The sequence below is a fragment of the Peromyscus eremicus genome, chromosome 4 (genome assembly GCF_949786415.1).
Source record: "Peromyscus eremicus chromosome 4, PerEre_H2_v1, whole genome shotgun sequence".
Taxonomy (NCBI): domain Eukaryota; kingdom Metazoa; phylum Chordata; class Mammalia; order Rodentia; family Cricetidae; genus Peromyscus; species Peromyscus eremicus.
The window spans coordinates 144,159,855-144,173,139 of record NC_081419.1 but is presented as its reverse complement, the minus strand read 5'-3'; the positions used below and the strand labels follow the sequence as shown (position 1 = coordinate 144,173,139).

General features: G+C 47.2%; 1 protein-coding gene across 2 annotated transcripts; it reads right to left on the bottom strand.

Annotated features, from left to right (window-relative positions):
• Positions 1-291: 291 nt before the first annotated feature.
• Pfdn4 (prefoldin subunit 4) lies at positions 292-8,249 on the bottom strand. Of its 2 annotated transcripts, none has more exons than XM_059261985.1 (4): positions 8,121-8,249; positions 2,558-2,665; positions 1,916-2,056; positions 292-689 (listed from the first exon to the last, which is right to left on the bottom strand). In XM_059261985.1, exons 1-4 carry the CDS (start codon positions 8,142-8,144, stop codon positions 558-560), a joined length of 405 nt encoding a protein of 134 aa, XP_059117968.1. In that variant the 5' UTR covers positions 8,145-8,249; the 3' UTR covers positions 292-557. The 2 variants fall into 2 exon arrangements, with proteins under 2 accessions (XP_059117968.1, XP_059117969.1); XM_059261986.1 differs by lacking the exon at positions 8,121-8,249 and adding an exon at positions 7,609-7,733.
• Between the last annotated feature and the right edge of the window lie 5,036 nt (positions 8,250-13,285).

Sequence of the window (13,285 nt, the reverse complement as noted above, 5' to 3'; positions counted from 1 at the left end):
CTTTGAGACAGGGTTTCTCTGTGTAGCCTTGCCTATCCTGGAACTCACTCTGTAGACCAGGCTGGCCTCGAACTCACAGAGATCGGCCTGCCTTTGACTCCTGAATGCTGGGATTAAAGGCGTGCACCACCACATCCAGCTCTAAGCTTTTCTTTAATTCCTTTTCATGAGTTGGAAACTAGTAACTGGGTGGGATCTTGCCCTGAGGTCACCACTTCCTTTAGCCCAGCTTCCTAAGGTTTCTTAAAAATGCAAAATGAAAGAATTTTAAAATGATAATACAGAAACAAAGACTGTTTAACTGATTTTAATAACATGACATAAAGCCCCTAAAATTGATATAATCATTATGCAAAATACATACATGAATACTGTCTTCTTTCAAAAATATAAAATAAATAAGCAAGACATGTGAAAATAGGCAAGTTTCCATTAATTAAATGAAAAATTTAAAAAAAGAAAGTTTTCCTTTCGTTTCATTTGAAGGAGGGAAATTATTATTTAAGACAATATTCAAGTTTATTAAACAAGATAAAAAAAAAAGTATTAGAAAATGTTTAGCTTTCATCCGCCTCAAGGTTTATGTTGCTGCCAAATTTTGCGTATAACTGTACTTTCAAGTCGGCTAATACCCGCTGGATGGATGCCACTCTGGCTTCTAAGGCGTCAATCTCTTCTTGCAAAGTTTTCTGGAAAAGAAACGGTTTAAATTAACTGGCTTCTTCAGCTGCCTGACTTATGAGCACGTGGTCTGGAATTATGTTTGTCAGGAATTTTAGGTAAAGAGCTCTAGAATGGTCAGGAGCAACTGACAGTAATAATTAGACCCAAGACCAAAGTCTGAACGTGCAAACGTTTAACTCAGGCCAATACTAGCTCATCGTGGGGTCAAGGCTGCATTCTCAGTCTCTGCTGAGACTTGAACTCCGGGCCTCTGGAAGAGTGGAAGAGCAGCCAGTGCTCATAACCACTGAGCCACCTCTCCAGCCCCTTCTCAAGGTTTATAGATGCAGATTCCATCCGTGGGAAGTCCTGTTTTAGAAACCTGAAGCAGAGACTACCATTTGAAGTAACACTCAAGTTAATGAAGCAACAGTATCAGGAGTAACTGTCGCCAGCTTCGCACCCACTGGCTGGCTGGAAGCCTCGTGGATTCATTTCACACACCCTCTCAGTGGACACTTCTAAAGCAACCAGCTTCAACCCCGGAACCACACTTCTCTTTATTTCCTCAAAACAAGCTTCTAAATATGAACCAAGACTTATGCATAAGACTGCTCACTGGAACATTATTACTTCAGCAAAATATCGGAAACAAATTAATGCTAATAAGGGCACAGTGAGCAAATCAATGCCCCTCAACACAAGATTAAGATGGCCTCAAACAGTCATAAGACAGTGGTGGTATGTTGGAGGCCTGTGTGGTTCCCGATCAGTGTGCTGTATAAACGAGCATCTGATAGAGAAAATGCTCCTGCACAATGTTAACTGGCCCAGGTGTTACACAGAGGTGGATGGGGAGGAGAAGGGGGAGGTGGGGGCTAACAGAGAGACAGGTTCACCACTGATGGTGGCATCAGATGGTACAGTTCCCAGGGATTCCACTCTACTTTATAACACGCTAGTGCAAACTCAATTTTTTCACCTGGAAACAAAGTTCTGGGGGCCAGAAGACCACAGCCATGTGCCATTTTGCTAAGTCCTGGAACCTCTCTGAGCCTCTGTTCCTCACTCTAAAGTGTGCTGTGTGGATTACTAAAACCACACTGGCTAAGTGCTCAGAGCCTGGGATGCTGCATAAAACCCTCAGGAGACATGGCTGTTCCCCTCCACCTGTGACTATGCATGCTGCAGAAGGACATGCTTCCCGATTTGAGAATTAGATTCCATCACCCAAGACAAGGCTCCCACACACCTTTGCTTCTTCTAACATTTCCTGGGTTTCTTCTTGAGAGTGGCTAATGAAAACATCTCCGATCTGGTACGGGATCATTAAGCAGTCATCATCTGCTAGCATGATGTCATCACAAGCATCTTCTAAATTCTGGAGGTGTTTCTGTCAGGCAAGAAAAGAGAACTACATGAAAAGCTGAGCACAGGCCTAGAGAATTACAGGACATGCAGTAGCAGCTCAGTGTCCCTACATCTGTAGGGCTCCAGGATCAGTAAACACAAGTTTAGTTTTATCCCCAGGCAAATCCTTAGACATGGTATAAAACTGTACTGGGAAACCGCACTAGACTCCAGGGCCTCACTCACTACGACCCCACTTCTCCTAAGAGCACAGATGAGCTCTTGAGCTGGGCTTGCAGTCATCTATAACCAGACCAGTCAGCAGGCTGAGGCAGGACTGAGTTTGAGGATAGCCTCAGCTACATGGTAAACTGTAGGATCAGGACCCTACCTCAAAACAAACAAACAAAAACAGACTTCGTATTAACTGTCCAGACAGTGTCACCAGGGACAAGGAGCCATGAGGAAGCTAGAACTTGCTAAATATAGTTCAGTTTTAAGGGTTACAGTATGAACTTCTAAAGCAGATGTTGGTATCCAGTACCTTCTTCACTTCTATTTCCTCCTTTAGCTCTGTGATTCGACTCGTATTTCGAGCAAATTTGTTTATTTTTTGCTGATCTTCGAAAGTAACATTGACATCTTCTGCAGCCTGAAAAAGATATTGAGTTTTCTGTAGAATTTCAATCGAGAAGTTACGGGTGGCCATCTTACACTGTGCGTCAACAACCAGTATACCACCCATCCTCAGACAAGTGAGGAGCACAAGGCTTAAGACATCACAGTGTGTCATCTGACTAATTGTTTGTGACTCTATCATCTTCCCCATTATCCTACAGGACCATCTGTAAACAAATGTTCGAAATATAAAAAGGCAATTAATAAAAGTCCTAATAAAAAGAAAAGCCAACTTTGCCCCAAAGGCAGAATTTCCCGAGCTGGGCCATTGTTTCACCAAGACATCCCCAGGAAGCAAAATGTTATGTAGTCATTTTGTGAATGACTCAGTGAATCTCACAGACACTGTTTCGGAGGTAAACCACATACGGGCATGTTGTGCTGATACACTGCTAGAGTCACCAAGCATTTCAATGCGCTGGTCCACACATTGAAACTCTGTATTTATTCTAACATAGTGAATGCACCACAAGGTGATGGAAACTGAACGTTTTATATTTCACATTTGATGTGACAGATCTGCAGACAAAGCTGTTTAGACGGTAACAGTCAACACTTGGGCTCCTACCGGACGCTAAGAACTCTGCTAACGCCCATCTCATAAGGACATCACCACTTCAGAGATGACCTGGGACCTGAGTTCAGATAACTTGGGCCAAGCCACACAGGCAGTAAATGGACAGACCTTGATTCTAATGCAAGCGATCTGTTCCTAGTGTCAAGTATACATATGCACACCCATGTGTGTGCAGGTACACAAGTTCCTATTGAGTTAGAAGATGTGGCAGGAAGTTCTTAGATTGCTTCAGAATCTTAAAGGGGTTTCAATATATTTAAAAAGGAAATTAAATACCAACCCTTCCTTCTGGAGTCTTTATAAAAATAAGAACAAGTGTACTTGCCAATAGCTTAAAAGGGAGTAAAGCTATGTGTATGTAAAGACAGGCCCTACTAGATGGACATGAAGCACATCTCAGCATGTGAGACTGAGGCAGGAGGATTACAAGTTTGAAGCTAGCTTTGCATCCATAAAGAAACCTTGTCTCAAAAAGTTCATGGTGCTGGAGAGATGGCTTGTGGTTAGGAGCGCTTGCTGCTCCTCCAAAGGACCTGAGCTCAGTTCTCAGCACCTGCACCAGGCAGCTCACCACTGCCTGTGCTGCCAGCTCCAGGGCCTCTGCCAGCTCCAGGGCCTCTGCCAGCTCCAGGGCCTCTGCGGCCCTCTTCTGCCCTCTGCAGGCACATGTACGCGCACACAAACAAAAATGAAACCTTTTACAAAGAAAAGGCTCTCACTGAGGCTACTTACATATAGTCACATTTGCAGATACCATCACGTATTGGAACTAATAAACGCAGGGTCAGTGAGATTGGCTGGCTCTTCTGCCAGCAGCAGGAGTAAGTGACAATACCCACACTCCACCGTTCCTGGTCTCTTGTAAGCTATGGCATAAGGCGTGTGTACACAAACTTCTCCAGAAGTTGAAAGGCAGCCTGCAGTCTCGAGAGACAGCTCAGTGGTCTGGACAGACAGGCCCAGATAGAGACTTAGGCCTCCCCTTTAGAGTCTAACTAAGTCTGTCATCAGACCCAAAGTGCATGCTGGAAGATCCCTTCCCACCTTGGTGGGCACAGCATGGAGGTTCAACACTGTAATTCCTATCAACACACAGAGGAAAAGTAGACACTGAACAAACACCAAGGTGGAGAGACCTGGCGCCTTTGCCTATGAGAATTATCAATCTAGACAGAGAACCCTGAAGACTTCCTCCTTACCTTGGGAGTTTACAGTGTTCTGTATATACAGTGAGCCTCCAAGCCCTAGAATGCATTTACACATGAGTCTGTCACTTACACATGAGGACTTTAAGGGAATTGGAGGGAAAGGCTCTAATGCAGTGGTCCTCAACCTGTGGGTCACGACCCCTTGGGGTTGAGCAACCTTTCCACAGGGGTCACCTAAGACCTCGGAAAACAGATATTTACATTACAATTCAAAACAGTTGAAAAATTACAGTTATGAAGTAGCAACAAAAATAATTTAATGGTTGGGGGTCACCACAGCATGAGGAACTAACTCTATTAAAGGCTCGAAGCATTAGGAAGGTTGAGAACCACTGCTCTAGCATTAGGAAGGTTGAGAACCACTGCTCTAGCATTAGCAAGGTTGAGAACCACTGCTCTAGCATTAGTAAAGTTGAGAACCCCTGCTCTAGCATTAGGAAGGTTGAGAACCCCTGCTCTAGCATCAGGAAGGTTGAGAACCACTGCTCTAGCATCAGGAAGGTTGAGAACCACTGCTCTAGCATCAGGAAGGTTGAGAACCACTGCTCCAGCAGGGCCTGTATGGCAAGCAACTGGGGTGAACAGTTTCTGAACTGGAATCTGAAGTGATACTGGAATATGACAGATCAGACTCAGAAACATTTGGATGCCAATGAGTGCTGCAAGTTGGCTACTTTGGATCTTTCCGAAGCAGGCATTTCCTGGTGTAGCCCTGCCAAACAGCAGCCACATGCAGGCACTGGCAGCCCTGGGACCCAGTTCCTTGAGATAGTTTTTCTCCCAAGGTTAAGGACTTAGTCAGTGAGTTAAAGGCATAGTGCTACTTCACGCTGAGCCAGGAGGTGATCCGCAGCAGCAGCTAAAAAAGTGCCACCTGTGATCCCTAAAGGCAGTTGCTCCTACAACACATTTTGAAGGTGCTAAGGATTAAGCCCACGGCCCTCACATGCTGGGCAAGTACTCATACACCTGCACCCCCACCCCACTTCTACATTTCTTGAACCACATTTTGGCAGGGAGATAGTAACTTCTAACTGGGGTGCAAGGACATCAAGAAGTTGATTTAGTCCCCCAAATCATATATGCAAAATAGGTAGGCACTGCAGGGGTGTCCAACCTTTTGACATTGTGACATGATGCCATCTACAAACAGGTTGGGCCACATTTACAGATATTCTGGGACCGAAGACTGCAAGGTGAACATGCCCAGCATACGGCATGTGCACTCTCTGGAAGGGTCTTGGTAGTTTTAATTGGATTTTCAAAGAGACCTACAAGCCCAGAAGGCTAACGACGCCTGTCTTAGTCAAGCCAGACACAGTGACTACTGAGAACCGTTATTTTCTAGTACTGCACGCAGCAGTGAAGAAAGGCAGGACGGACTCCAAACCATGCATGTGGAACTTTAGGCCATTCGCTCGGTCCCTGGAGCCACCCCGATCTGTCATCTGTGAAATGAAGAAGGTGTTTCCACCTGCGCAGGGATGGTGAACCGAGCATCAAGCACAGGGCCTGGGTGTGCAGTCAACCGTCGACAAACAACAGCTAAGTAAGTACTCTGCCTGCTCGGGATTGGTTCCAACGTGCAGTACCAGGCTAACTCAGCTGGTAGCGTGCTTGCCCAGCATATGTGAAGTCCTGAGTTTCATTCCCAGCACTGTATGAAACCAGGTGTGGTGAGAGGAAGCTGCAGTCCAGCAGTCAGGAGGTGGAGGCAGGAAGATGGAGAGTCCAAGTTCATCCTCTGCTGGATAGTGAATTTGAGGCCAGCCCAAGTGACGTGAGACTAAATTAAAAAGAAATGAAGGAAGGGAAGAATGGTAAAAAGGAGCATTATAGATTAAGGGAATTCTGCTAGGTATAAGAGACATGATTTGCTTTAGATTCAAGAGAAAAGTAAAACGCCCTGAACCCTGACTCTACCCTTTTCCTGGTAGCATCTTATGGGATTGTAAGAGGAAACAAACCATACTTTATACTGAGTTTAGGTACGGATAGTTGGATGCCCAGAAAAAAAAAGTTCTCACCAATTTCAGTTGGCACTCAGATCTCTAAGGTTCAGACCCGCCAAGGCTACACAGTGAGTCCTTGTCTCAAAAAAACAAAAGGACAAACCTAGTGTTTATCATGTAATGAAACAGTATTGCCGACATCTGATGACCCAATCTAACAAAAGGGGCAAAATGGAACCTGTTTCCTACTTAGCCAAATGACATGGCCATGGACCTTACTTTGCTACTGTATAACAATTTGTGGGTGACAGACCAGCAGGGTGAGCAACTAACTCATCCTGATCCTGACGCCTTCCCAGTCTCTGCAATCATTCACTCTTGAATAAACCAGAAGGGCTGACCATCATCCATCAGTGGCCAGACGCAACAAATTCGTGGCACTGGACAGCAAGAACACAAACAACATTCTAAAGAGGGTCTAAAACAGTGGAATGAGAGCAAATGTCTGCAGCCAGGTCCCTCTCATCAGAGACCCGCCCTTACACTTACACACACACACACAGACCCTGGAGTGAGGATGTTGTTTAAATCCCAGCTTTTTCTTCTGTCCTTCAGTTTCCTCATCAGCTAAATAAGAATAAAAACAGAATCTCCCAAAGGGTTTAAATGGCAGAAAAAATAAGAAACTCGTAAACACTAAGTACTTCACCAAATACACTGTAAAAGCCCAAGAGTTATCAGCTGGTATTGTTTTTCTTCCTGCAATTTTACTTTTTTCTACTTAGACTGCATATCTGGAAACACTTTTGAGTTATAATGCCCACATGTTAGTTTAGCTTGATTTCAAAGTGTGACAAACAGGGCTGGATAGCCATGTAGATTAGTTGCCTATCCTGAATGAGGCCCTGGATTCACCCCCACCAGCACACCAAAAGCCAGATGTCGTGGCAAACACCTGCGATTCCTGCACCTGGAAGTTGGGGGGTGGAGGCAGGGGGATCAGAAATTCAAAATCATCCTTGACTACATAGGGAGCTGTGGGCCAGTGTGGAACACACACATAAGACCATGTCTTTTAAAAGTGTGATAAAATACCATCCTGAGCTCCATGCACCAATTATCAGGTGTCGTTTTAAAATGAAATAATAAAGAGCTGTGATTTGGGAACAGACAAAATCACCTGACACAGCATCTTGCCGGATGAGTCACCAGGGAATGGCTAACTGTCAAGTGCGGGGAGCGGGGTGGGGGGACCCGTGTCCTTCCACAGGGGCGGGGGAGACCCCGGGGAGCCGCCACGCTCCCTCGGGCCGAGTCCTCTAACGTCCACCAACAGTTTTAGCCCGAAGGGCACAGGTGCGGCGAGCGTGGATGGACGTGGGGCTCCGGGCGGAGCACAGAGGCTGCGGTATCAGCTGTCCCGGGATGGAGACCGACCCGCTCCCCGAGGGGACGCACGACCCGAGCAGGGCAGACGCCTTCCCTGCCGGGGAACCGGGATCACCGCAGCACCCACGTACCCAGCGCGGGCCCCAGCACCGCGCATCCCGTGGCCCCGGCCCCTCGGAGACCTCATCTTCCCAGACCTCCGGCCACCAGCGCCCCGCGACTCCTCAGACCCCCCGCCCCGCACCCCTGGCACCCCCGCCGCCGCGCCCACGCCGCCTCGGACCCCGGCCCGGCCACACTCACCGCCTTCTTCATGGTGGCCGCCATCTTGGACTGGACCACGGGGCGCAGGGGAGGAACATCCTGGTGCGCGCCACCCCCCTGCGGTCCCTCCCGGGCCCCGCTGACCAAAACTCCACTAACACACAGCACTATCTCCACACCGCTCCCGACGGGGTCCCTGGCCGTGAACTCTAAGACAAGGACTCAGGAAGGAACCATAACCTGGAAAGACTTGGTACCTTCCAATTAAAGGGACAGGCAGCTTCCCTCTCGGCCGGCATAAACACCAAGTGCGGCCAACAGTCCGGCCAGAGATTCCAGCCACGGGCAGCAGGGGGAGCGCTGGCTACCACCCAGCTGGGCGGACCCGGAGGAGTGGGAAATTCTTTCTGCATTAATTCAACAAGCTTAAACTAAGCCGAGTAGTAGCGCAACCTAAAAAGGAGCTGCGGAGGCTGGGGGCGTGACTCTGGCTCCTTCAGTAAAGTGTTTACACTCAAGCATGAGGACCTGAGTTCGATCCCCAGCACCCACAGGAAAACCCAGTGCCGGGTGGGGGGTAGGGGATGGGGTGGGCAGAAAGCTACAAGTTGAAGGCACTGACATGCGGCCCACACTTGAAGTTGGCCGTAGCGTACCTGCCATTGGCCACTGCAAAGGACGCTGGAATGGAATGAGCAGCCAGGAGTGGATGAAGCCAAAGGAGGACCCCAAAAGGATCTAGAGCAATATAACAGACTCAAAAGCTCAGATGATACCTTATTTTTATTTGTTTGTTTATTGGAGACAGGGTGTCTATATGTAATTCTGGCTTTCCTGGAACTAGCTATGTAGACCAAGCTGGCCTTGAACTCACAGAGATCCTCGTGCTTCTGCCTCCCTAGTGCTGGAAATGAACGGTGAGTTCCACCATGTACAGCTGAAATAAATTCTTTTAAGTATTTTAAATTAAATTGGTTCAGCAATACATCTGCCACTCACTCAAATATGTCAGCCTGAGAAGATTGTCCTTCTAGAGGCCTGATGGGCACCAGGCTTCCTTGGCAACCAGGACCACTGTTAACTCCTGGAGCCGAGACATTGTCCTGGGAAACACAGAGCTCTGAGGGCGAAAACACTGAGAATTTGGGGCAAAGGGCATTGTCTCACCTCCCGAGCAAGTGATGTGGGCCGGGGAGGTCTGGGCTTCAGCAGCAGCGCAATAAGAACGTGGCCCTGGGCTGGGTACCCTGTGCATCTCTGACAGTCCCTCCTGTGGCTTCTGCAAGCATCAGTCCTCACACCAGGGCATGCAAAGGAGGGAGGAGACAGATCTCACCTGTCTGCTTATAATGCAGTGGTCCTCAACCTTCCTAACGCTGCGACCCTTTAATACATGCTGTGGTGACCCCCGACCATAAAATTATTTCATTGCTACTTCATAACTGTGATTTTGCTACTGTTATGAATCATAATATATCTGCTACGCAGGATAACTGATATGTGACCCCTGTAAAAGGGTTCTTCGGCTCCCATAGGTCACGACCTACAGTTGAGAACCGCTGTTACAGCCTATAATGTACCCTTTGTTTACAGTCTGTCTCCTGTCATTATAATGCAATCCTCGCTCGTTGTGTGTTTACCAGCAGGCTCTCTGGGTGTAAGGAACTTGGACCCCTCAGACATACCCTCCCAAAAAGTGTTTGCCGGCTGCACTCTGCTAACTTGGCAGTTGCTCACAGGAAGCTGACTCTCCGCCCCTAAGGCTCACCGTGGCACCACTTTCAAGGAGCTCATTTACACGGCACCACAAACCGCAGCCCTTGGCTTTGTAGCCGGTGGGGCAGCTCAGAAGGAAGAGCTAGTGTCTGGCTGCAGTGGTCAGTGGAGACTCTGTAGTTGGCAGCGTATTGACTGCACCAGGCACTGGGGATGCTGCCTGTCAAAAACAGATAAAACACCCTGTCCTCATGCAGCTTGACCATCTAGTGATAGGACACAGACTGCAACAGAGTACTTCCATAAGGACAGTGTGTCAGAAAGGGTGATTAGTATAAACGTGACTGACTGCCCCAGCAAGGACGCACAAAAAGATAAGGAACATGTGCAGCTCTGCCATGAGAACTCCACTGGGGAGGCATGAAAAAAAAGGTAGAAAACACAAAGTCAATTGGAAATGAATGTATACTACGGTGTGTCCAAACACATCCCAGCTTTGGGCTGTGTCACGCAAGGATAATGAGTGTATTTGTCATTTTGTGGCAGTGTGTATTGGGTTCCCACCCCACCCCCCACCCCCCAAAAAAAAACCCTGCAGCATCGCCCTGTGCTCCCTCTGCTTGATGAGTGACAGGAATGGGCAAATCTCGCTAGCAGGAAGTAATTTGATCCTGTGCCTGCAGGGGGCGCCCAAGGATCATGACTGCATTCCCCAGGCATTCACGTCTACATCCTAGGAATTTGTTTGTATTTGGCTCAAATTTTTTTTTTTTTTTTTAAGTTATTTTGCCCTGACAGGGTTTGAAATTCTCATGTCTTCCCACTGCATGTAGGGTCTAACTCAAATTCGGAATCAAGGCCAGACTTCCTCTCTGATTATTGTGTAACACATTTCCCGGAGAGTCTTGGACAAACACACCGGGAAACCATGACAGAACGAAGGACAGACAGCACAAGAGTCCAGGTAAGTGAACAGTGTGTTCCCCAAGGTTACCTACAGAACTGTGTGGGAGGGGTTGCTGGGAGGAACGTAGCGAACTCAAACACCTTCTTGGTCCGGTCAGTACTCCAAGGTTCCAGAGTCCTCACTGACCACTGCAGCTGACACTAACTCTTTCACCTGAGTCTGGCCCAAGGGTTGCAGCTCCCAGGACTGGGGTTTGAGGTGAACAATAGAACGATGTGAGATGATGGATTCTTTCTTTTCTACCTCTGCCCTTTCCCTCCAGGAGATACAGGAGCAGGGTGCCATCTTGGATGGAGAGGCCAGACCCCTCTCCAGACACAGAACCTTCCAGCACCTTAATATTGGGCTCATTCTTCTCCACAATTCTGAATACATTTCTGTTGCTTATGAATTACCAATTAACCATCTTGGGGGCTCTTTGTTATAGCAACATAGACGCACTCATACAGACTCTTTCATAAACACTCCCAGCCCTGCAAGCTTCTCTATAGCTCTCTCTGGCCATTTCCTTGGGAGCTCTTTCTCTTCTGCTAAACCAGAAGCCCCAAGGGAAGTAGACCACACCTGTTCATGAGTGAGTAAATAAATGCATGAAAGACTAAGCTGCTGTGTATTTAAGGGTTAGAGTGTAAAGTGAGATACAGGATAGCAGCTGGGGCATTCATTCAATTACATTGTTCAAGGGTCCATATTCATGTTTGCATTTTTTTCCCCCACACACCTCACATCATGGTCCCATGGGCTGATCGCCTGAACAACCTCCTTTTGTCACCAGATGGCACCATGACTCCAAACAAATTTTCCTTCTGTGCAAAGCCTTAGGCACATAAGTACTGCCAGGCAGGAGGACACAAAATCAAGTAAGCCACACTCTGGGCCAAAATATAGTCATCTCTTGCTAGTTTCAATTTGTAGTTTTTGTTTTGTTTTGTTTTTAAGATGTTTATTTATTTATTATGTAAACAGTGTTCTGCCTGCATGCCAGAAGAGGGCGCCAGATCTCATTGCAGATGAGTCACCATGTGGTTGCTGGAAATTGAACTCAGGACCTCTGGAAGAACAGCCAGTGCTCTTAACCACTGAGCCATCTCTCCAGCCTCATGTTTTGTTTTGTTTTGTTTTGTTTTGTTTTTAACCAGGAAAGATAGCATCTTTTTTCAAAGATATCCTGAATATCCGAGATTTTTAGACCTTAATGGAATAGACCATTCTCTGGGCTTAGTATACAGCTCAGGGACAGAGTGCTTGACTAGCATCCATAATGCTTTGAGCTCAGTTCCCAGAACCACAAAAAGATTTTAAAAAAAAAAAAAAAAGGTAAACTATTGTCTAATTAGTCTGTTTACCTCAATGGTACCTGGCCCAGCAACTGTGACTTTGAGAAAGCAATCATCATGTAGTATCAGCAGCTATTATCCAATATCAATTTCCTGGTGTGATCCATCCAAGTAGGGATTTTTTCGGAACTATCCTGCACTCTGCACTTACCCCAAGCACCCCTCATCACAGGGCTGCTGCTCACAAATGGGTCTGATTTGCACTGGTGTGAACATCTTAGATGTTTATGCTCGCCTAAAGCACTTTGTATATTTTTCTAGGTTCCACTTTTACCTCTCCATCCTAGACGTCAGACACAAACTATCTAGCATCCTTTAAAGAATACCAGTCCAGATCAAGCCAGTCAGATTCAACAGTACAATGAAAACATTCAGGAAAAAATAGTTGGGGTGAGGGGCACTGTAGAGAATGGGCTCCCAGAGGCTAAGGCGCCCAGGCAGAGGGACCAGGAGCTCTCGGAAGCCGCAGTGAAAACATCTTGACTTCAGTGACTCAGGCCCAGAGTAGGGAGAGTGTAGGAGTCAGCTATCAAGCAAGATGACTTCAGTGTCATTTCCCGAGGTTTGCTGTCACAGCATGCCCCCAACCTGAGTGTCTGTGTGCAGTCAGGCATTGTTTGCCTAGTTCTAGTGGATCCTGCTGGTGGGTATTGTGCTGTTCGCCTGAAGCACCGGGAAGAGGTTAATTTACATGTGGTAAAAAGTTGTTCCTTAAAACTTCAGCCGAGAAAATCAAGAAGGCCAAGGGAATGTGGCAATATTCTTGAGGTTGTGGAAGGGTGTGGATAAACAGGCAGCTCTAGGGTAGATTTCTATCAAAAGGGAAAAAAGCCACCCTTTGTGTGCTGCTACAGAGCATGTGCATGCTGTGCTGATGTTCATGCTTCCTGTTTTATGAATCCCGTGCTTGAGGAACTTGTGCAGTTTGTATATGTAAAGTGGATGGAGGTCATGATGAGTGACAGGCTGAGAGAGGACATCAAAGTCACTCTGAGCTCTGGTGACAGAATAGCAACCAGCATCATGAAAGGAAACAACTACCAATGAGGATGAGGAGGGATGAGTAGGCGGGACTCACATCAGAGGGAAAACAAGAGAAAGAGAAGGGCAGGGGACATCTAGGCTTGGCCCTGGGTGCACTCAGTGAACTGGCCTGGGAATGTGGCTCAGGGGGTAGAGTGCTT